Here is a 25,244-nt window from a genome sequence, read left to right as displayed (position 1 = left end):
TGAGTCAGAGCAGAGCGCTCGCTATACTCATATAACTATGGTTATAGGATAACCGTATGTTATATTATCGTATAGCTTACGCTCTGCTCTCTTGGAACACAGGAGCTGAGCAGAGCGGAAGCTCGACAGATGTACCCGCTGAGGCCCCCCACAACCATCAGAACCGGGGAGGACCCGAGTCCCCGGACCAACCCTGGAGGGGGACAGGAGGGAATCGGATCCGACTGTGCGAAGAGGGTTTAGCACCTCAAACGCACAGGGTGAGCAGATCGTGGGACTTACCTTCACACAGAAGGACCCGCGACCACTCAGGCGTGCATCCCACATGCCACTAGGGAACAAACGGGAAGAAAAACACCCCCGTCACAGCCCCCAACATCACAGCGTCAAAGGTCAAGAACCCAACCGCGTGGCAAGGCCATAGCAGCGGAGCGCAGAGGAGGACCCAGCCCCAGGAACAGCCTGTGGACCAGGACCCCCCGAAAAAAAGGGGGCCCGGTGAGGCCAACGATGGCGTAGCATCGAGACCCCACCAGACGGTCACTGGTGACACCACCCCCCACATCGCCAGCGTATCGGACAGGGCCCAATCCAAGAGCAGGCCCTTCCCCCCTACAGCACGCCGCCCTGAAGCACTCCACAGAGGCTACACCCCCACAATACTGTGGGGCCAGTCGGCGCACCGGGGAGACAAACCCCAAGAGGTTGATCCCTCAATCCAGGCAACAGGCCCAAAGAGCATAACTCGACCTGTGCCCGGAGCACTGCGGCCTACAGGCGCCTAAGGGGTCTACTGTGAAACAGCACCCCGGCGGAAGGGGCGTTTGGTATGCTGTGCACCATGTCGCAACCTCCACAAACCCGACCCCTTAGAGAGGTCGAGGTCCAAGAGAAGGCCGACATGATTGGCAGACGCCATGAAAGGTGCGGGGGCACACTCGCGGGCAAACGGGGTCAAGCCCGGCCTCAACCCAAGAGTCGACTCTGCTACCAACACACCGGGGAATCAACCACCCCCCTATGTTTAGTTTAACAGGAGGCGGTTGTTCCCTTAACCCCCCAAGAAAAAACTCAGAAACACAACTGCGCATATACACCGGCTATACAGGCAGTACAAGTGTTTCAGTTTTCAAAAGGGGTTAACCCAGGCCAACAGGTCGACGAGAACGAGTTCGGACCTGGGCCCGGCAGACCGGGACGTACACAGGGATGCCAGAGGGGTTCAATAGAACACCTCCTCGACAGCCCCCTCCCAGCCCTGCCCAGCAGGGGAAGGGAGGGGCGAAAACGAATGGAGAAGGACCAGTCCCCTTAGCACAGCGCAAGGTACAACACAATATGGACCAAGCACACACTGTGAAGGACAACTCGTAGTGACATACCTATGACACACACATCCATAACATCAATCCCTGCGACGCCCGGGCCGACCCGGCATTTCCCCCCCGGAAAAGCACAAAGTCATTCAGGGTACCAGAACAGCAGATCTGCGCCCCGGCGGACAACGGGTTAACTGACCTGGTCCGGCGCGACCAGAACCAGTCCCGTGTCCTAGTCACGCCGCCATCCCCAGTCCTAAGAGGGGGGTAGGTACGCGTGTCGATCCAAAACATCACAGAGAGCGCCACCAAGACAGTCAGAACATGAATGCACCCTACCCGGTGGCCCACCCCATGGGCGTGAGACCCCTCCGCCAATGCTTTGATCTACTGCGTCATCTCCCCCCAGAGATGAGCGTGAGTCGTCGAGACTAACCTAGTACACTGGCGCTCGGAAGAGATAAAATCTCCATCCCAGTCGCTCATATAAAAAACGCTGTTTCTATAAATGAGCAACCAAGGTGCGCCAGCCCATGGCGTGGTTCTACACCGAAAGCACCCAGGGCCAGCGCAATGTACACGTCGACCAAAAAAACACATCAATGGTAATTCTAACAAGAAACCAGACAACGTTCCCTCCATGCCGCCTGGGACGAGCGGCAGGAAGCCGGCCAAAAAGACACAGATATGGGTCCCATATGACGCGTCCGAGGGAAAAAACCCTTTCAACACCGCTCTGTATAAAAGACAGGGAACCCCCAGAGAGACCTCCCATGTGAGTAATAATTGAAAAGATATATGTAAACATTGAGCCACGTGACCAAAAGCTCAACACATATGCAAATAGAGAGCAGAGCAGAAAACAAACAGTTTCCAACGCACCGCATCACCCAATCTTGACAATGACAGTGGTCCACAATATGGAGCCTGAAAAAACTCACGGAAGTCTCATGACCAATAGAAACGCGCCCAGTGACGTATTCTATGGCCGGGGAAATTCCGTGACCCACCTGTCCAAATATGGCGTGGGACCATGGAACTCCCCCCCCCCCCCCTTTCCCCTTCCTGTGACACGCTGACCCCACAGCGTGACAGGAAGACAGAAGAACAGGAGGTCCGATCAGTAAAAAGGGGGGAGTGGTTTATCAGTTCAACCCCCATGACCCCATACCCCGGATACGATGAAAACAACAAGCAGCGCATGATACCAGTTATCTAGCATGCTACATGAAAAAGCGTATAACCTCTAGGATAAGCTTAACAGTTGCACGCCAGCCACAGACGATAAACTCGTTTGTGTAAAAAACGGGTTTTTATACAAGGCTTTAGGCTCATGTGCGAACACGCCACCCGTGTTTTCATACTTAACCAAGTAAAGAAAAAAAACAACAGACGTTAAAGAGAGGGTCCAAAGACCTCGGTACAAGCTACATATGTGCTTCTGCAGGCTAACACTCTAACCTAGTTGTGGACTCGATGCCATGTTTCCTAAACGTAACAGAATACACACAACCCCCTCAGATAAAGAAGGTAAAGTTCACTCTTACTACTGCAAGAAGAACACCGTCTCTACATGAGAGAAGACAAGTCTTCCGACCGAGTGCTAGCCACAGGCCTTGCTAAGCACACATATATAGCGACCAGAAAAACTATTTTCAAAGACAATTGTCCTACTCCCTAAGCAAACACACAACCCCACAGCTAGGTGAGGGTTATACATCGTATCCCCAATATATAGTGAATAAACACATGTTTTGTAACAAAAACAGTCCTTCACCAGGAGGGACTTTTTTATTTAATAACAAAAATCATATGTTGGGGGGGGGGGGCAGGGGTAAACAGGGGAGTCACTAGCGGCGCCTGCCGCATGCAGAGCGCTGCTTTCCCCCACCGGGAGCCGGCCGGGAGGAACGGTTCTGGGGAGCCTGGTCACGTCGACCCCTACCGTTCCCTCCGGGCGTGGGGCGACTGGCTGCAGCGGACGAGGCACTCCCTCCACTCCTGGCCTTCTTCGGCGAAGGCCCAGCAGCGGCGGCGGTGGTGGCGGAGGCAACGGTCGCGGCGTTGCTTCTTCCGGACATCACCGGTGGCATCGGGTTGGGGGAAATGAGGTTGAAGCACGGAGCGTTCCTCCTCCATCTCCCTGCAGGCTGCCGTCATCTGCTGCATGGCCGACCCGAATAATCCAGCATCGGAGAGGGGGGCCGGAATCCTCCTCTGTTCCGGCACCCGCGTCTGCTCCAGCCAAAGGTGGTGCTGGACGAGAGTGGCCAGGGCGCACTCCTTCCCGGCAACTATCGCCTGCAGCTGGGAAAGGTGCAGGATGGCTCCAGCCGCTTTGGCGCGAAGGTACCGTTGATGGTCATCCAATACCGACCCGCCCGCCATCAGCCCCGACATGTAGCGCGGCAGCTGCGCGATGTTAGAGGTCGCAGCCAGGCTCTGAGTCGCGGCGATGTACACCTTCACTCCAATTTGCCAACTGCCTAGCCGATTTCCCCTGGGGAACCGGCTTTCTCAACGGCTCCCACACCATTTCGGCACAAAGTATGGATGCCATCGGGCTATCAAGCCGAGGCACCCCGTCCTTAAGTCCCTGGACCAAACCCACCACCCGCGTGACTGGCACGTAGGCGGGGATAAGGCCAACGATGCAGGAAATTACCTGTCCCTGTGCCACATAGGCCTCCATTGCTGGGAAGAATGGGCAGACAACGCCCGTCTCTCTCACAGGACTATCATGTCATCAAGAACAGGTGCCGGCAGTGGCTGCGGCAACGCCACGCCATTAGCGGCTGCGGCGGCTGCCATGAGTTTGGGGAACAAGGCAAGCAACTCCCCTTGCGTACCTCCCTCCACGTCACTCGCGTCCCTCACGTACGGGAGGCTGCCTCGGGCACCAACGTCCGACGCGGCAGATAGCTGGGCATCTTGTCTCGGGGTCGGAGGTTCTAACCCAACCCTGGAGTACAAGGGACCCCAAGGAAACGCAGCACTCCCTGCCACTCCCCGAGGGGGAGAGTGATACGTCTCTACTGGGGCTTCGAACAAGAGAGCTCCCGCCCCCTCCATGTAATCCTCACTTTCCATCGGAAATGGAGAAGAGGCAAGAGAACTCTCGTCCGGCTCCAGCGCAACACTAAAACCAGGCCGTTCACACCTGCTGCTCGCCGCTTACGACGAGAGCCAGCCGAGGCGAAGAGCCTGTTGGCCAACTGTCCACTGGCGGGGGAACCAGGGCCAGAACCCGGCCATCTCACAGGAGATGGAGGCTCAACGGCCCCTCGGCGAGGCAAACTCACCACCGGGCGCCGCCCAGGCGTACCTGGCTGCCACGACGCGGAGCCAGAGACGCCCCACGACGCACGGAGGACGCGGCGATAGTGAAGCACTGGTAAAGGGTAACGTTGCGAGCGTCTAGACCCTCCGACGGTGAAGACATTATCTCTTCGTTTTTTTCATACAATTGCAAGAGAGAAAAAAACAAAGATACAATGTCAACGTAGCTCCTTTCCAACAACTATTTCGGCACTAAACTTAAAGTGGTGTATACAGGCACTTTACGGTGGTGAAAATAGGGAAGGAGCTGTTCGTGTGGCCACGACCCCGCTTATGTAGAGGAGCGGATGTGGGTGTGGCCAGGCAGATGGGTGTGTACATGTGGAGAATATATATTCATTATTAGATTGGATAAAGGGATAGTTCCAAGAGAGCAGATCGTAAGCTATACGATAATATAACTTCCTTAGCTGTCTCAGGTGATAGAGGCGCTGTTTTGCCTTTTTCACCACAGAATCTATGTGTGTAGACTATGTCAGGTCCTCTGTGATGTGGACTCCCAGGTACTTGAAACTGCTCACCCTGTCTACGATAGCCCCGTTTATCCACAGTGGCGTGTGTGTCCCCTGCTGTATTCTCCTAAAATCCACGATCAGCTCTTTGGTTTGACCAATGTTCAGGAGTAGGCTGTTATCCCGGCACCAGCGTGCCAGTTCATCAACCTCCTCCCGATAGGCCTTCTCGTCATTGTTAGAGATCAGCCCCACTACCACCGTGTCGTCCGCAAACTTCACTATGGAGTTGGAGCTGAACCTGGCCACACAGTCATGTGTGTACAGTGAATACAGCAGGGGGTTCAGAACGCAGCCCTGGGGGGACCCGATACTCAGGGTGATTTTGCTGGAGGTATGACCCCCCACCCTGACCGCCTGGGGCCTGTCACTTAGAAAGTCCAGGATCCAGGCGCTCATGACTGAGCTCAGACCCAGATCGATCAGCTTGTCAACCAGTCTGGTGGGGACTATGGTGTTGAAAGCTGAACTATAGTCAATGAACAGCAATCTCACATAGCCCCCCTTCTGACTGTCAAGGTGAGATAGTGTGTTGTGTAGTACTTGGGAGACCGCATCGTCAGTCCTGTTTGTCCTGTATGCAAACTGCAGTGGGTCCATGTTACTGGGGAGGGAGGCACAGATGTAATCCTTGACCAGCCTCTCAAAGCATTTCATGACCACAGAGGTGAGTGCCACCGGTCTGTAGTCATTAAGGCCTGCTGGAGAGGAGTTTTTTGGCACAGGGATTATAGTAGACATTTTGAAACAGGCAGGGACCACGGACTCAGCCAGGGATAGATTGAATATGGATGTAAATACTGGGGCCAGCTGATTTGCACAGGACTTAAGTATTCGTCCTGTTATCCCATCTGGGCCAACTGCTTTTCGAGTAATCTCACGGTGTGTTCTGTCAATGAGAGAAGAAACCGTGCGTAAAAGGAGTTGAGTTCATCCGCGAGAGAGGCATCGGCACTCCCCATTGAGGGGGGGCTGACTTTATAATCAGTTATCATTCGTACTCCCCGCCATAACCCTCTCGTGTTGTTCTGTGCCATCTGTGTCTCCATATATGTCTCCTTGCGTAGCATATAGGCTGCTACCTTATACTCTTCCATACTTCCCAATGCTCTGCCCGAGTTGTAAGCAGCGGTACGAGCATTCAGGGCCACTCTGATGGAATTGTCCACCCATGGTTTCTGGTTTGGGAAAACCCGCACCTTTTTCGTGGGGACAATACCGTCAGCTAACGTTGCTATAAAGCTAACAACATCAGCATATTCACTGACGTCACTGGAGCTCGACCGTAACATCTCATGGCCTCTGAGCTCTCGGACCACTGCTTAACCTCTCGTGACACAACAGCCTCTCGGGCTCATTGTTTGTAGCCTGGCAGCAGCAAGATGGCGTTGTGGTCAGATTTACCTACAGAGGAGGAGCCGGCACTGCCTTATAGCCCTGTTTGAAAGGGGTGTAGCAGTGATCCAACGTATTTCCCCCCCCCTAGTGGTGCATGAAATGTGCTGGTAGAAGTTTGGCATCACTTTTTTAAGATTAGCCTTATTGAAATCGCCAGCTACGATCATAGCCGCGTCTGGATGCTTGTTTTGGTGCTTGTTCAAGTAGTCCTGTAGGTCTGCCAGAGCTGAATATCTTCTGTTTCTCTGAATATCTTCAACTCTTCCATTTCCTTTCCATTATTACAAAATAAATCAGTTTCCACCTCTTATATCATTAGTACTATCTATGGTATCATTAATACTATCTATGATATCATTAGTACTATCTATGGTATCATTAATACTATCTAAGATATCATTAGTACTATCTATGATATCATTAGTACTATCTATGATATCATTAGTACTATCTATGGTATCATTAATACTATCTATGAAATCATTAGTACTATACATGGTATCATTAATACTATCTAAGATATCATTAGTATTATCTATGATATCATTAGTACTATCTATGATATCATTAGTACTATCTATGATATCATTAATACTATCTAAGATATCATTAGTACTATCTATGATATCATTAGTACTATCTATGGTATCAGTACTATCTATGATATCATTAGTACTATCTATGATATCAGTAGTACTTACATTCTCCATCCGCCTTAGCTATTCATGCAGCACAGTCTCTACTCTTTTAGTTTGAAGCATCTAAAATTGACCAACACACACTACTGTCTTGGCCCCTCGGGAACAAGGTATAGACCTGTTCGCTGTATACGTCAGACTCAGTGTGTGCACGCATCACAGGGGCAGAAAGGAACGTAATCCTGGTCAGAACAACAGGGCATACTACAATATATTTGCGCAGCAGCTCGTGCAGGTAGTGGGCAACTTAGTCACGTGACTCAGTTCGTATTGCTGATTGGCTCGAACACGGTATGTTTGTAAACAGGGAACAGGTCTATTGGTATGCCATTAAATTAAGCTCAGGTATGATATAAACAACCTCCTGTGAGACTAATATGATGGCAAGAGTGTCTGACAAGTCAAGTGACAATTAGAGGAGGGGTGACAGAGCGGTCGTCTGGTAATAAGAAGGTTCCCGGTTCGATTCCGGTTCCTCCCGGCAGCGTGTGGAAGTGTCCTCGAGCGAGATACTCCACCCCCACTCAACTGCTCCAGATGAGAGCAGGTTGGCACCTTGCATGGTTGCCTCCACTGTCAGTGTGTGAGTGAATGGGTGAATGTGAGTCATATAAATGCAGTCCATTTAGAGAATAATTTAAGAGAACCACTGTAAGTTACCACTTATCAGTAATAAACAGTGAACCATGTACTAGAATTAAATTACATGTATTGACTAAACAAAACAGACTTGTTTTGTTTGAGTTGTTAACAAAACATTGTCCTGGCCCCCGGCCCCCGGCCCCCACCACAGTCCCTTGGCTCTGTGTCACTCCTGATCCCAAACAAACATCTCTCACTCTGTTTATTCTCAATTTTCCTCACAGTTCAAATCCGCTCAAGCAGCACCGCCAGGCAGGCACTTAAGTCACAGATATTTAAGGATGTGCCGATACCACTTTTTCCACTGCCAATACCAATTAAGTAGCGGTCCATCCATTCTTTTATACTGAATGGTAATTCAGCCATTAGTTTTGGGTCACTGGGTAGAATTAAATTAAATAGAAATGTTTTTTCTTCATCAGAGAGATCTAACATGTTTATCTATTTATTTGTTTACTTGGATCCCCCGTTAGCTACTACAATGGTGGCAGCTAGAGCTGCCGCGGTATTGATATTTTCCTTACTGCACAAATTTGCGTAATATTTCATACCGCCGCAATATAACCGTTGGAATGCATTTTTATTTTAATTTTTTTTAGTAGTCTACTCTTTATAGCATATAGCCTGCCTCTAGTCTAAATGTCTATCTTTAGAGGATGACTTTGCAGCATGAATATTGTTTGGGATTCGGCAAGCACGCATTCGTTATTGAAAGTGAAACACGGATTCTAAGTCTCCCCCTGGTCGTGCGCCGTTCACTCGGTGTCGCGGGCAGGGGTGGTAGGCTGGTAGCGCCCGGTGGTTACCCCCCCCCGACCCTTTCTTCTTCTTCTTCTTCTTCTTCTTCTTCTTCTTCTTCTTCTTCTTCTTCTTCTTCTTCTTCTTCTTCTTCTTCTTCTTCTTCTTCTTCTTCTTCTTCTTCTTCTTCTTCTTCTTCTTCTTCTTATTATAAAGTTACTACTTGATTAACAAAGGCATTCGTTTTGTGGCATTAACGTTATATAGTTACACGTTCAATAACATCAGCGTATTTACCGGACCATAGCAAGGCAAGCATTACTCAATTCATATCTCCGTTCCTTCCTTTGCTCAGAGCGTGCTGAGTTGTGCACATTCTGCGGTCTGTTAATAAAGTTTTCAATCAGACAAGTGTATAGAACGAAGGGCTTTTATTATAACATTCGTTGCAGTAAAATCATTATGCCTCATTTAGTACTCCTGTGGACTGGAGCTCTGGTAGTCCACTCCGGCGGAGAGCTAATGTTATTAGCCTTGTTGTGATCAATGGCCAACATCCAGGAAGTAAAAACCGAATAGGCGCTTGCCGATTGGTGGTAACAGCAGAGGCGGGTGCAAGCGGTGTGACGTAATTGGCAGATTCGACTGTCAATCAAAATGTTTCCCTTGCATTGCTTTGGTTGAGAGTATTATTATAAAAAACAGCGTTGATGCGGTATTCAGTTCAACGCTGCGGTGGGCGTGACCAGGGCCGCCTCAGGGGGTGTGCGAGCAGTGCGGTCGCACAGGGCCTCGCAGGAAGGGGGGCATTAAAAAAAAAAAGAAAAAAAAATCGTCTATTTTTTTTGTGAGGCCCCCCTTCCCGCGAGGCCCTTTTTCATCACAGACCTTTCATCCCGCCGTGGTGTGTGTCTCTCTGTCTCTCTCGTGCTGCACCCACCCGCCATGGTGTGTGTCTCTCTGTCTCTCTCGTGCTGCACCCACCCTGCTGCACCCACCCGCCGTGGTGTGTGTCTCTCTGTCTCTCTCGTGCTGCACCCACCCGCCGTGGTGTGTGTCTCTCTGTCTCTCTCGTGCTGCACCCACCCGCCGTGGTGTGTGTCTCTCTGTCTCTCGTGCTGCACCCACCCGCCGTGGTGTGTGTCTCTCGTGCTGCACCCACCCGCCGTGGTGTGTGTCTCTCTGTCTCTCTCGTGCTGCACCCACCCGCCGTGGTGTGTGTCTCTCTGGTGCTGCACCCACCCGCCGTGGTGTGTGTCTCTCTGTCTCTCTCGTGCTGCACCCACCCGCCGTGGTGTGTGTCTCTCTGTCTCTCTCGTGCTGCATCTCTCTCTCTCTCTCTCTCTCTCTCTCTCTCTCTCTCTCTCTCTCTCTCTCTCTCTCTCTCTCTCTCTCTCTCTCTCTCTCTCTCTCTCTCTCTCTCTCTCTCTCTCTCTCTCTCTCTCTCTCTCTCTCTCTCTCTCTCAATTCAAAAAGCTTTATTGGCATGAAATTTCACAAATGTTGCCAAAGCACAATTATGACATAAACAGCAAACAACATAACAATATAAGATCAAAAGAAATAAAGGAGATGGTGCGGTGAGTAAAACATGGTACATGTATACAGTATATGTGTCCTACTGGTTGTCCCTTTTCTTGTGACATGAATTGACATATTTTGCAGCTAAAACTGCACATTATTTCTGTTCCCCCAGGAGGAATGGCAATTTCTGCACTTCTGTCATACTTTGGAATTCTGGGGAAATTATTTCAATTTTTGGAAAGAATTCCTCCCTAATATTTCTGTAATTTTCACATTGTGTTAGGAAGTGTAGTTCTGTCTCTACGGCTCCCTCATCACAAAGACAGCACAACCTCTCCTCTCTGGGCAGCCAGGTCTGTCTGTGTCTGCCCTTCTCTATCGCCAAACCATGGTCACTCAGTCTGTACCTTGTCAGATTATTTCTTAGATTCTTATCAGTTACTGTGCTGAGGTAGTCTGCCACAGTATACTGTCTGTTTAGGGCCAAATATGTTTCTAATTTGTGTTGTGATTGTGTGAGTTGATTCCAATACGTAATGTATTTATCTTTTTCTTTGGTTATAATTAGGTTAGGTCTAATCTTCTGAGGCTGGCTAGGGTTTGTGATGTCAGAGTGTGAGATTATTATGAGTTGACAAAAGGGGCTCTTTGTAGGTCTCTCTCTCTCTCTCTCTCTCTCTCTCCCTCTCTCCCTCTCTCTCTCTCTCTCTCTCTCTCTCTCTCTCTCTCTCTCTCTCTCTCTCTCTCTCTCTCTCTCTCTCTCTCTCTCTCTCTCTCTCTCTCTCTCTCTCTCTCTCTATAATTGACAGTTGACTGTATGCCCAGCCTCAGGCAGCGCTATTATTTAAGAATATGTTGACTGTATACAAAAATATATATATATATATTATATACATTTTTTTTCTTTTTAACTTTAGGGGGGGGGGGGGGGGGGGGGGGCACAATCTCCGCTACGCCACCTGACCGTCTGATACCGGTATTGTTGCATCCTCCACTGGTAACTCACCCCAAGGGCCCAGAGGACATTTTAAAGCAAGACTTTTAACACGATACTCCTCACACATAAGCATTATAATCTTGTTATAATGTTATTGTTAATTATTTTTATAATAATTCTTTTTTTAAGTGAGGAAAAAAAGAGGGGTCATTGCATCATTATTACATACCTCTTATCTGCCAGGTCGGTTTTATTGCCTACAAGCATAATGATGACATCACTTCCTCTCTCTGTTCTCACGTCATCAATCCATTTTGATGTTTGCTGGAATGAGTTAACATCTGTTGAGAAAGAACGGGGTGACAAACAGTTCACTGAAATTAGAGACGCTCTCTCTATGGAATTTCTCATTATAATATCGCTGTGGATTTAATTGTGCTGACATTGTGATTGCTAGTCTAAAACCATGCACGCACGCACGCACGCACGCACGCACACACACACACACACACACACACACACACACACACACACACACACACACACACACACACACACACACACACACACACACACACACACACACACACACACACACACACACACACACACACACACACACACACACACACACACACACACACACACACACACACACACTCTCTCTCTCTATACCTGCCGTTATAAACAACACCCCAATGGGCTGCTTTGTGCTTTCATTTGATCCAATTTAAGAGACCTCTTGCTCAATTCCCCATGAAATCCTTTCTGGTAGACTGATGAGTAATACATCAAACCCTGCTGAGAGGATGCTAATGAAATACGCAGATAGAGAGGAGCCCCACAGAGGCAGACATACAACATAGCGCCAACGGTAGTCATCACCATTGATTTGACAATTAAATATTCAGAGAGAGAAAACCAGTTATATGGCTGAACAATAAATTCCTATTTATATCATATATATTAAAGAAAGCAATATCCATATAGCAAAGACCGCAATGTGGGCATATTAGAATAATTTTCCCACATAATAAATTAGTGATATTGAGAGGAGTCTATATAATACAAGGAGAAAGGTCATATCATATAGAGCAGTGTTTCTCAACTGGTGGGTCGCGACCCAAAAGTGGGTCGCAGGGCCATTTTGAGTTGGTCGCGGATGTGTGTGTAAAAAAAAACCTATCTTTGTGAAAGTGGCTTCTCAGCTCTGGTCCAGCTGAAGACAAAGCAGAGAAACAGATTGGACATTGAGCATGACCTCAGAGTTGCTTTGTCTACCATCACCCCAGACTTTGAGACTCTTGTCACGAGCAAACAACATCCCCAGTTATCCCATTAGTTCCCTGGGATGTTAACCCTTTCACTGCCGCACTAACAAAACGGCTAACCCTTTCACTGCGACAATACACAAAGGTTAACCCTTTCACTACCACACAACAGCCGGTTAACCCTTTCACTGCCACACCACATAAGGTTAACCCTTTACTATCACACAACCGACGGTCTAAGAAGTCTGCTAAGAAGCATATATTATCTATTATTATTATTATTATTATTATTATTATTATTATTATTATTATTATTATTATTATTATTATTATTATTATTATTATTATTATTATTATTATTATTATTATTATTATTATTTTATTTCATTGTGTTTTTATCCCTAGTTGCACTTTTGTTGCAACTTGCAACCCCAGTTATCCCATTAGTTCCCCCAAACTTACTGTAGGTCTGTTATGTTAAGCTAAGAAGTCTGCTAAGAAGCATATATTATTTATTATTATTATTATTATTATTATTATTATTATTATTATTATTATTATTATTATTATTATTATTATTATTATTATTATTATTATTATTATTATTATTATTATTATTATTATTATTATTATTATATTATTATTATTATTATTATTATTATTATTATTATTTTATTTCATTGGGTTTTTAGCCCTAGTTGCACTTTTGTTGCACTTTTTTATGTTTATTTCATGTTTTTAACAGTGCATGCAAGATTGTGTATTACTGCAAAAAAGATTGATTGATTGAAATGATTGAAATAAATCATAGTGGTTAAAAAATGTGGGTCGCGACTTAATGACTAAAGAAAATGTTGGGTCCCGAGGCTAGACCAAGTTTCAAGTTTCTTTATTAGTTGTCATACAGAATACTTTTAGTGGTTGAGAACCACTGATATAGAGCACAATATAATCCCATAGGGCTACACTTACATGGTAAATGTACTCCCACAATATACTTCTGAAAGAGTTTTAAACTATATAAAAAATGTATGTAAATAAATACATTACTTGTTTTGGACCCCCCCCCCCCCCCCCCTAAAATAAACGAGTTGCAAGTTATACTGCGACTGCCATATCTGCTAAAATAATCACAATATAATATTTTGTCCGTCATCATTCAGCCCTAATGTGTTACAACTAATTTAATGAACTCGTCTAATAATATTTTGTCCGTCATCATTCAGCCCTAATGTGTTGCAATTAATTTAATAAACGTGTCTGATGACATTAAATGGTACAGTATGATCTGTTGTTGCGTGCAGTAGGGCGTGTACTGTAGCATCTGCATTGTCAACACCTTGGAGCTCACATCAAAGGGGCACGGTCTGTTGGAGTTGACAATGCTGCTTGGGGCCTTTAAAAAACGACTGTATACATCTTTGCACACATTTTATATTCTAAATCCACTGTATATTTGTATAGTATTACTTATTACTTTTTACACTTAGTACTGTATTTTATTCTTATTACTTTTTTGTCTATTTTTTTTATTTTATTGTTTGTATTTTTGCACAATCCAGGCAGGCATGGCCCATCTCCCACACCACCACATGTCTTGTGTATGTATGTGACAAATAAAACTCTTGAATCTTGAATCTTATGGGCCTTGTGATACATTTACATTTTGTCATTTAGCTGAACGCTTTTATCCAAAGCAACTTACAAGTTCTGTACGACAAGTCAGCAGGAGGGGTGCAACTCTTTCAGCTGAGTAACAATGTTCATCAAAGTGTTGAAACTTGAGTGCTGCAGTGTCAAGTGCATAGTAGTAGAGACATATTAGTATATTAGGAAGAGTGCATGATAGTAGATACATTCATAGTGTGTAGTTTAGTATTTACAGGCATGTTACACTTTCTTTTGGGAATGGGAGTGGGTTTCCTTCATTGATAGTCTATCCTTATAATTAGGACACAGGCATCTTGTGTTGTATTATAAATTAAAAAGTACACAATGCAAGCACACTGTCCAAGGTCCGTGGAATGGAGAAAATCTTTATTAACCTGATTGACCTTCATTGCCACATTAATTGAGTATGCAGGCCTGATTGTATGCATACCGAGGGTCGTACCACATCCCTGGCTACGGTTTGGCAAGGGAAAAAACATGTCACGTTCAAGGTGAAAAAAGAAAACGTGTTCTCAAGGGAAGGTAGCAATGTTTGCTTATAAAATCAGGTTTACAATTCATCTCCCGAGGGCAGTGGTCTTAAAGTGTCTTGTTTCTTTCTCTTATAAATATGATATTAAATCTATGCCACTGATAGCCACAAAGGATTTCAGACAATAAAAATGTCACTTTTTATTGTAAAAAAAAAAATATAACAACAACAAGGGACATAAACCTGGGGGAATGATTTAGCTTAAATTGTTTCAGTGCCTCTGGTTATACAAGGACAACCTCGGTGTGCCGTCCTACCGCAGGCCTGGAATGGCTTTGGAGTGGTGTACTACTGTACCTGGTTGTTAGGTTCCCCCAAGGACTGAATCACACAGTTGTCACTGAAATGGGAACTAACAAGTGTCAACAAACTAAACAAAAAAAAAGTTCAAAGTGGGGCGTTAAAGGCACTCAAAGGAATGCCTTACTTAGCCCTTTCACTACCACACTACAGAAGGGTAACCTTTCACTACCACACTACAGACGGTTAGTGTGGTAGTGAAAAGGTTAACCTTCTGTAGTGTGGTTGTGAAAGGGTTAACCATTTGTCATGTGGCAGTGAAAAGGGTTAACCGTATGTAGTGTGGTAGTGAAAGGGTTCTATATCATACTAGCTTCCGCTCAGCGTCATCTGCACACATCTCACTCAAGTGACGTGCACTGAATAAAAACTTCACCAATGTACCTTTACATACCAACATCCGTCTGACCACACCCCCATCCGCTACCTACATAAGCAGGGGTGGGGCCACACACTCATCTCCTTCTCAAACTTCACCCCAAGAGAGTGCCTGTATACCAATCACTTTGAAATGGGAAAGAAAGTATTTATCTGAAGAAAGGAAGAACAAGGAGATACGTTTAACGTTATATCTTTATTTTCTCTCTCACTATTTCGAGAAAATACGGCGATAATGTCTTCGTCACTGGAGTGTCTGGAAGATGATGATCATTCTGACCTCCACCGGCTTTTTCGTATTAGGGGCTCGTGTCGCTGATATACTCCCCACCTGCAGTCCTCCTTGCTGCGGCTGGATAGGTATTGAACCTCTGGTCATACAACTGGACTGTGGGAGGCACCGGCTGTTGTGAGAAACTGGTTGCTTCCGAGCTGGGTGAGTAATGTTTTGCTTGTGAGCACTAGTTGTCTGCTAGTGCTATGGGGGCTAGCTGACAATTTTACGAAGGCCGGCCCCAGATTGGGGTCCTCTGCTCGGCTTCTAGGCGATCTTGGTCTGACGCCCATTATGGTCAAACTAGTGGGCCGCGACCGAGACCTGGTTGAACCCGGGATTCTCTGGACAAGCGGATGCTTCTCTGTCCCGTGCAGGCCCCATCTTTCACATGAATGTGGAAGTACACCCTAAAGCATGAGGAAAAGTGGGCATGGATCTTCTTTATCGGTAGTTCCATGCTCAAGTCGGCTGCAGCCCGTATGGGAATTGAGCAGACTCCGCTGCATGTCTGGTAAATCACAGTTGAAAACTGTGTTGACATTTCTTTTTCTCTTCTCTCTTAGGATGAGGAGGGACTCAGGCGGCGGCCTGTCTGAAGTGTGGCTTGTTATGTCGTTGTGTACAGTTCAGGTGATAGCTGCTTAGCTGGCGTGCTAGTTTGTGGCCTACCGTTGTTAGCCAGTCAGCTGTTAGCTGCGGCGCTAGCTCGTTGTGTTCACTAGGCTAGGAAACGTTAGCTTGTTGCTATCAGTCGGGCGGCTGTTAGCTTAATGCTACACTGTTGAACGTTACTGTGACTATAACATGCCTTAAAGGGGAACTCCAACATTTTGGGAAATTAGCTTATTTAACATCTTCCCTGGAGTTAGACAAGAAGATACATACCTTTTTTGTCTCTGTGCGTGCATTTTAGCTTTGGGAATAGACGCTCCGTTAGCATAGCTTAGCTTCATCACTGGAAGTGAGGCAGGACAGTAGCCTTACAGTGCCTTACAGTGTATTGCAAGGTCTGACATTGACCAAACTTGATATGCATGACCTTGGTGGGCTCTAGGTCAACTCCTGAAAAGGGGGTCAATGTCAGACTTTGCAATCAAAAGTTAGGGGGCTAATAACCCTTGCCATAATTTCAGTGCGCCCCCTAACTTTTGATTGCAAGGTCTGACATTGACCCCCTTTTCAGGAGTTGACCTAGAGCCCACCAAGGTCATGCATATCAAATTTGGTCAATGTCAGACCTTGCAATACACTGTAAGGCACTGTAAGGCTACTGTCCTGCCTCACTTCCAGTGATGAAGCTAAGCTATGCTAACGGAGCGTCTATTCCCAAAGCTAAAATGCACGCACAGAGACAAAAAAGGTATGTATCTTCTTGTCTAACTCCAGGGAAGATGTTAAATAAGCTAATTTCCCAAAATGTTGGAGTTCCCCTTTAAACACTGACTACGACGTCATCTTTGACAGAGGATGTTAGTCGACCCTACACCCGGGTGCCATGCCAGCGAGGACTTTGTCAACATGGAGAACGGCGGCTGGGTGGCGTAGCGGACATTACCCTCGTCACCAACGCAGGAGATGCCGGGTTCGACTCGGTGTCCCGTTAACCAGTGTTGCAGTCCTCTCGGCCTGCGCTCAGGGTGGAGGTAGGAGTCCTGACCGGACTTTAAACACTTCTTCTTTCCTTCCCTTCTAAATGTTTTGTAATAACGATGTTTCCAAAACGTGTGTTGCTGCAATACATTGAGGATACGACGCGTGTTGTGTGTGAATTGTCTTGTCACTGGTATAGCTTCTCTCTCCATTGAAAATTGGCGTTGTTTTTTACATGTGTAAAAATGAACTGGTTAGTTGTGATGAGAACATGTGTGTTCATGTAACGTTTGTAACGTGGGTGAACTCACAACTAAGTGGGTTAATTAACCTGTGAAGCTATGCTTAGACATGTGATTGAGGAATGAATCCTTTTCTCAGCCTGTAATGACAATGAACAGCATGTTCACATATTAACAGGGGTACCTGTTCAACCTGGTCGTATCAAGGGTAAGGTAGGAGGGGTGACCCCCCCGGTTTCCCTGGGGCTTCCCCCCCTCCTCTCAGACATGTTTGTTTACAATATATTGTGTCACTGTGTTTGTGGGGATACGATGTAACCCTCAGCTTAAGTTGCTGGGGTTGTGCTTCCGCTTGAGAAACTATTATTTTCCTAGGGAAAGGGTTGTTTGGTCACTATCATGTGTGCTTAGCAAGGCCTGTGGCCAATACGTAATCAAGGACTTATGTCTCTCTCGTTATGAAAAATGGCGTTCCTCTGTAGTAAGAGTGTACTTTGCCATTTTTTGTTGTGATGAAGGATTGTGTGTGTCGTTGAGATCTACAACTGGGTTAGGTTTTGGCCCACAGAAGCACATGTGTAAGTCTGGTACCGGGGCTCTTAAAGGGGCCCTCTCTGTTCTGTGTTTTTTCCTTAGTAAAAATCAGATAGCAGGTTAGGACATGAGCTATGTGAAGCTGTTAGATGCTTCATGTAGCATGCTATGACTGGGTCATGCTCTACTTTGTCATTACATCGTATAAAGGGTGAGGGGTCGTAAAGGGGTGAACTGGTAAACCTTTCCTCCCCTTTTCTGATTGTTCAGTGGTTAAAACCCCCTGTCCTTCAGGGTTCCTGTCACGTTGCTGTTCGGCACGTTACAGGGTAGGGGGGGGGGGGTTTCCTGGTCCCACGCCCTGAAAGATTGGGCGTGTGCACCGCGGAAATTCCCCCACCATAGTGTATGTCACTGAGCGCGTTTCTCTTGGTAAGACTTCCGTGAGTTGTTCAGTTTCCATGTTATGGATCTGTGTCAGGGAGTTGTCAGAGCTCCTCCTCACGAAGCTCCTCCTCAAGGAGAAGTGACTTCTGTGAGTTCGGACCCTCCTTCCCAGTGAGGGAGCCTCCTCAGAGTTTCAGAGCCTCCTCCTCAGATTGTCAAGGTGAGTAGAACTTCAAAAAGGAGTTCTGCTCTATTGTATGTGTATTCGATTCAATTCGATTATTGAGTGTGTATTGGTTCAGTGCCTCCTCCTCGGAGAGCCCTAACCCAAGTGTTACATGGCTCAATGTTGCAATATTTCTTTTCAATCTATACAGCTCGCGTGGGAAGTCTCTGAGGATTCCCGTCTCCTCCCTGTGGTGAGGGTGGCGGGATGTGAAAATGAAAAAAAAATTTACCCTCAGCCGCATCACGTGGGATTCATGTCAGTCTGTGTTTTCTTTCTTTTTTAATAAAAAGAGGAAAGAACATGAAGCACGACAGCTCCTTGTCGTTCTCCCAGGCGACTTGGAAGAACAATGTCTGATGTCTTGTTAGACTATCCATTGATGTGTTTGGGTCTCGACGCGTACATAGTGCTGGCTCGGGGTGTTTCTGATAAGAATCACGCATGAGGCTGGTACGCCTTGGTTGCTCGTTATTAAAACGGCGTTTTTATAGGGCAACTGGGATGGAGGTTTTCTCTTCCGAGCGCCTGTTACTAGGTCTCGACGAATTCTCGTTCATATCTGGGGGATGTTAACGGAATAGATCAAAACATAGGTAGAGGGGTCTCACGCCCTTGGGGTGGGCCACTGAGCGCGGTACGAATGGGACCGTCTGGGTGGCGCCCTCTTTTCATGTTTTAGATCGACACGCGTACCTACCCCCTCTCTTGGAGTGGGGATGTCGGCGTGATTAGGGCACGGGACTGAGTCTGGTCACGCTGGTCCAGGTCAGTTAAGCCGTTGTCCGCCGGGGACGCAGATCTTCTGTTCTGGTACCCTGAGGGACTTGTGCTTTTTTCAGGGGGAAAAATGCCGGGTCGGCCCGGGTGTCACAGGGTTGGGCGTTATGGAGACAGCTGTCATAAAGGGGCTTGGGTCTCCATTCTCTTCGCCCCTCTCTTCTCCCGCTTACACATGGCTGAGAGGGGGCTGTTGAGGTGGTTTTTATAGTACTCCTCTGGCATCCCTGTGTACGTCCCGGTCCGCCGGGCCCGGTCCGAAGTCGTTTTTGTCGACCCGTAGGCCTGGGATAACCCTTTTTGAAAACTGAAACACTTGTACTGCGGTATAGCCAGTGTATACCCGCAGGTGTGTTTTGGAGTTTTTTCTTGAGGGGTTATAGCAGGGGTCGGGAACCTATGGCTCGCGAGCCATATATGGCTCTTCTGGTGACAGCATATGGCTCCCAGAAATATTTGAGTAAAAAAAAAAAAAAAAAAAAACGTTTTTTTTTTTTAATAATACTTGTGATATTTCTTAATACTGTGTCATTTTAAAGTAAACAGAATTAGTTTTGAAGATACAGCTAATAGTATCTGTAGCTGAAGATATAGCGAGCAGAGCTGGCGAGGGAACACAAGTGGACAGAAATTAAAAATATTCAACCTGAAGACCAGCTGATTCTTAAAACTTGGAACGAGCTTCCTGTGACATACCACACAATGCAGCGTGAGTATTGCCGTATTGACCATGTTTGGCTCTACATATGCATGTGGGCAGTCATTCTCACATATGAGGAACATTAAGACCAACCTACGCTCACGTTTAACTGATGGAAGCCTCAACGCCTGCATGAAGCTCAACCTCACCACGTATGAACCAGATTACAAGGCCATCAGCAAAACCATGCAGCACCAGAAGTCGCATTAAAAGTAAGACATATTTAATTTATTATATGTTAAAAATACTATATGGCTCTCAATGAAATATATTTAGAAATATTTGGCTTTTATGGCTCTCTCAGTCAAAAAGGTTCCTGACCCCTGGGTTATAGGAACAACCACCGCATGTGGTACCAAGAGGGTGGTTGATTCCCTGGTGTGTTGGAGCGGAGTCAACTCCCGGGTTACCCGGTTGAGTGTGCCCCTGCACGTTCATGACGTCTGCCAATCGTGTCAGCCTTCTCTGCCTCGGACCCTCTGGGTCAGGGTTTTTTGGTGGAGGCTTTGTCATGGTGCGCAACAATGCCAGCATACGCCCCTTCCGCCGGGGTGCTGTTTTCAGTTGACCCCTTTGGCGCCTGTCTCGTCCGCAGTGCTCCAGGCTCGGGTCAAATGCCTGCTGCCTGGTTTGAGGGATCGACCTCTTCTGGAGGTCGTCTCACCGGTGCTTCGAGTTACAGCCATGCTGACTGCCTGAGTATGCCAGGGTCAGTGTGCCAGGCGGCGTGCTAGTGGGGGGAAGGGCCCGCTCTTGGATGGGCCCTGTCCGAATACGCTGGCGATGTGGGGGGCGGTGTCACTAGTGACCGCCTGGTGAGGTCTTGATGCTGTGGCGTCGTTGACCTCTCCGGGCCCCCTTTTTCCGGGGGATCCAGTCCCTTCAGTGGGTCTGGGTCTTCCTTCGCGCTCCGCTGCTACGGCCTTGCCATGGGGTTGAGTTTGCTCTTGACCCCGTGATTTTGGGGGCGGTAACGAGGTTTGTTCCTTCCGTTCGTTCCCTGGTGGCATGCGGGTTGTGCGTGTGCGTAGTCGTGGGGTCAAGCCACGGTCTGCTCACCCTGTGCGTTGAGTTGCTCGAGTTCCTCTTCGCACGGTCGGATCCGTCTCCCTCCCGTCCTCCAATAGGGAGGGTATCCTCCATTAGGGAGGGTCGGGGGGCTCGGTCCTCCCCGGTCTGATGGTTGTGGGGGGCCTCAGCGGGGTACATTTGTCGAGCTTCAAGCTCCCGCTCAGCTCCCGTTGTGCAGATGACGCTGAGCGGAAGCTAGTATGATATAGAACGATAGGTTATGAATATAACCGTAGTTCTATGAATACTAGTGACGCTCAGCGTCTAGACGCCACTGCGGCCCTTGATCTTTCCTTGTGGTGAAATTTTTGGGAAGGAGATGAGTGTGTGGCCCCACCCCTGCTTATGTAGGTAGCGGATGGGGGTGTGGTCAGACGGATGTTGGTATGTAAAGGTACATTGGTGAAGTTTTTATTCAGTGCACGTCACTGGAGTGAGATGTGTGCAGATGACGCTGAGCGTCACTAGTATTCATAGAACTACGGTTATATTCATAACCTATCGTTAACCTTCTGTAGTGTGGTTGTGAAAGGGCTAACCATTTGTCGTGTGGCAGTGAAAGGGTTAACCTTCTGTATTGTCACAGTGAAAGGGTTAACCATTTGGTAGTGTGGTAGTGAAAGGGTTAGAGTTGCAAAGCAGCTAACTAGGTTTTAAAGAAACACACTACTGTCTTCTACTTCTGTCCAAACAAAACAAACCCTACCAAACCCTACCAACAGAGAAAAGATTCAGGCTGAGGTTACACCTTTCGTATCATTTCGTATTGTTTTCTTATACGTATCGCCGCGTATCGCCGCGACGTCATGCGCCTCGAGTCACACTTTCGTTTTTTTTCCGTTTTTGTCAGCCGAGCACACTGATGTAGTACACTGCCAAAGCAGTAGGTGGCAGTAGGTGGCAAACATGAAGGCAATTTCAACCAATCAGAACGAATGTGCCAATACACTTCCTGGTGGAAGCTCCAGCAAAGAAAATGTCAATAAGGCAGGCGCCTATGCCGCGCCACCATCTTGCAATGCAAGATGCACTCAATGCAGCAATAATTTTTCAGCAAAGCCTAATAAAAGTGCAATAAACAAAACGGATACATTCACTGTGTGTTCTGCCTGTCATTTGTTGATGAAACAAAACTAACATCAACACAAGTGACCACCAAGAGCGGATAGTTTAGTCTAAAAAACGATCGGTAGCATTGTTAGCTGCATGCTAACGTCAATGGAGTATGCCATTATAACAATATAGCATTGTGGCTAGAAGCTAACGTTAGCTCACGCTACTTAGCCAGCACGAAACTGATGATATCGCGAGCTATCAGTAGTTAGATAACATTAGAGACAACGCTGTGTGTATTAAACAAAGGTGAATAGATGACTGGGCCATTTTGTTTAATGCTTGTTAAGTTGAAAGAGGAACTCTGAGCTAACAGGGTCTGAATCCTGATAGCTCACGTTAGCCAGCTGCTCATGCAATCGGTAATGCTAGCAGAATGAATGGATGTAAACTTTATTTAACATATTGCATATGGGTACAATACAATACGGCTCAATACAAACAATTGTTAAGGGAATGCAGACTGTTGTAGCTTGGACTGGGGTCCTTATAACAATAACTTGACAACACATGGTAGCTGAAGCTATTTGGGACACGGAGCTCTGTCCCAAACACACACACTGTTGTCACCGGAAGGGCACGCAGATGGTATCTACTGCGCATGGGCGTTTTCGCAACAACTGCTCCGTGCTGACTACACGCTGTTGTCGAAGCGTTTTTTTTGCGTATCTCCAAACGCAAACACAATTTTGCGTTTCAGCCGTATCCACAAAAAAACGCCAAAAAACGCATTTCTGTGTAGATAGGACATCAAACGTCGTCAAAAACGTATAAAAAAACGCCAGGAATACACTAGTCTAACCATAGCCTCAATGTCTCTTCTTGTCTTTTGGGGAAAGATGGTGAAGGTGACTGTGACAAGGCGATGTTCTGAGGACGAGGGTACATTCTCTGTTTGAAAACAGATAACACTATGATAGAATAAAGTTCATTTGGGTGTTGATTTTCTCCACGCCTTGTGAAAACAGTTAATTAGTTAACTCTAATTGAAACATTCAGTGTTTGTTACATTACATTTCTGTGATCCGTTAATTAAGATATCACACAAAACCTGACTCGTTGTGGTCAATCGAGTCGTGTTTCTTGCAATGCTATCAATATATGTGTTGTTTTGGGCGGCTGATTGGCGCAGTGGGCAAGGTGCTCGCCTCTAACGCAGGAGACGCTAGGTTCGAGCCCAGCTCTCGGCGTTGCTACCGGCTGGCCGGTCATTCATACTAACACAATTGGCAAGTGTTAGAGGGTGGGAAAGCCGGTGGGTGGGGATTTGACGTTGTGGACTGTTTTTTAACTGCTGTTTGTCTGTTGTCATTTATTTCTGATTCTGTTTTTATTGTGTTTTTATATTAAGCTGTAGTGTAAAGCACCCTGTGCATTCGTGCTGTGAAGGGTGCTATATAAATAAAGGTCATTCATTCATTCCTACAGGTCGGTTTGGTGACGCCGGTGCGACGGAAGCAGGAAGTGACGGGGGCAGCGTGAGCCTCCCACGCGTTACTCCTCACCACTGAGAGCTCGAGCTGCTGCGGTGAAAAGATCTGACAGGCTGCCTCCTCGTGTACCGTGTACTCGTGTCTATATTAATCCCAGCCCAAGAGTGCTTCGCGTTTCTCTGATTGGCCACGACGCCCATGTGACCGCGGCGCGCGGCAGAGCGGAAATAGGCTGCTGCTCCGGCGAAAGAAAGACAGGCATTCTATTGCCATGCTCTGCGACAAACTCTAACCTTAACCAACTCCGAAAGAATGCTTAAACTTAACCCTAACCTTAACCAACTCCGAAAGAATGCCTAAACTTAACCCTAACCTTAACCAACTCCGAAAGAATGCCTAAACTTAACCCTAACCTTAACCAACTCCGAAAGAATGCCTAAACTTAACCGGCGAAAGAATGCACATTTATATAGAGAGATGATAAATTAATTAAACGTAAACAAAAATGTAAGTGATTCGAACTTGTCACCAACGCACCGCAGGCTCCACAGCAAGGCGGCGAACAAGTTGAGCTAACCGTCGATGTTAAAACAGGGGGGATTACGGCTGCATAATGCCGCAGCAACCTATGCGCCGCTGCCGCTCTGCCGCGGGGCGTGCTAGGCGTTGTTGCGGCCAATCAGGGAAAACGTGGAAGCACTCTTGGGCTGGGATTAAAGAATAGGCGGAGGGGACACGTGATGCAAGGCTTCTGTCCTCACTACAACCGACCTGTGGGAGGCATAGTCTAGCAACGTTCAAGACAGGGGAGGGAAGAATAGGATATACGAAATTGGGATGGGAGAAAAATAGAACTACATTTTTTTTGTTGTTTTGGCTGTTGTTGAATTTTCCTTTAGTGAGCACATACTTGTTCCAAATACAGCATCCCTTTGTGTTCCTCATTTTTCGCCCCCACACTATTCAATAAACACGCAGGCAGCCTACACCTTCTTGGTGCAGAGCGATTATCAAGCTGGCTGTCATTGTTACAATTTACAATTTAGTCATTTAGCTGACGCTTTTATCCAAAGTGACTTACAGATTGTGAACAACATGTCACCAGGAGGGGAACATCTCTGGCAGGTAAGGGTCAGTGGCATTGTTGGTCAAATAATAATGAGCTTGAGTGTTACACTCCGAGTGCATAGTAGTATAGACATAATTAGCAAGATAGGTAGTAATATAATATACAAGATAGAGTGTTTTTAGTCGATGGCGGAAAGTTGGCCGGGTTTCAGCTGTACTGACTGTGGTGGGGAGTTTGTTCCACCATTGTGGAGCGAGGACAGAATAGCCTGCTGTCGTTTTGATGACCCCCCAGGAACTCGGAGAGGAGTGGGTCTGAGGCGACCAGAGGATGAAGAGTGTGGTCTTGAGGGTGTGTAGTTAGAGACCATTGACCGGAGGTAGGAGGGAGCCGTTTTCCTCGCTGCATGGTATGCCAGGTCAAGGACCTTGAAGCAGATTTGTGCGGCAATGGGAAGCCAGTGCAGCTCTCTGAGAAGTGGGGTAATTTGGGCTGACTTTGGTAGATTGGAGATCAGGCTGCTGTGTTTTGCATGAGTTGAAGTGGTTTGGTGGCGGTAGTCT

General features: G+C 47.0%; 1 protein-coding gene across 1 annotated transcript in view; it reads right to left on the bottom strand.

The window, feature by feature from the left end:
- Nucleotides 1–25,244, bottom strand: part of rab6ba (RAB6B, member RAS oncogene family a) — a gene marked incomplete at both ends in the record, with an annotated part of 276,963 nt that overhangs the window by 68,990 nt on the left and 182,729 nt on the right. Inside the window, 1 exon segment of the mRNA XM_084307347.1 lies at nucleotides 11,337–11,448. Coding sequence (XP_084163473.1) covers nucleotides 11,337–11,448 — 112 coding nt within the window.

The sequence above is a fragment of the Notolepis coatsorum genome (assembly GCF_963971535.1).
Source record: "Notolepis coatsorum genome assembly, chromosome: 2".
NCBI classification, from domain to species: domain Eukaryota; kingdom Metazoa; phylum Chordata; class Actinopteri; order Aulopiformes; family Paralepididae; genus Notolepis; species Notolepis coatsorum.
Note: the sequence above shows the minus strand (reverse complement) of the source record. Positions and strands in the feature narration are given on the sequence as shown.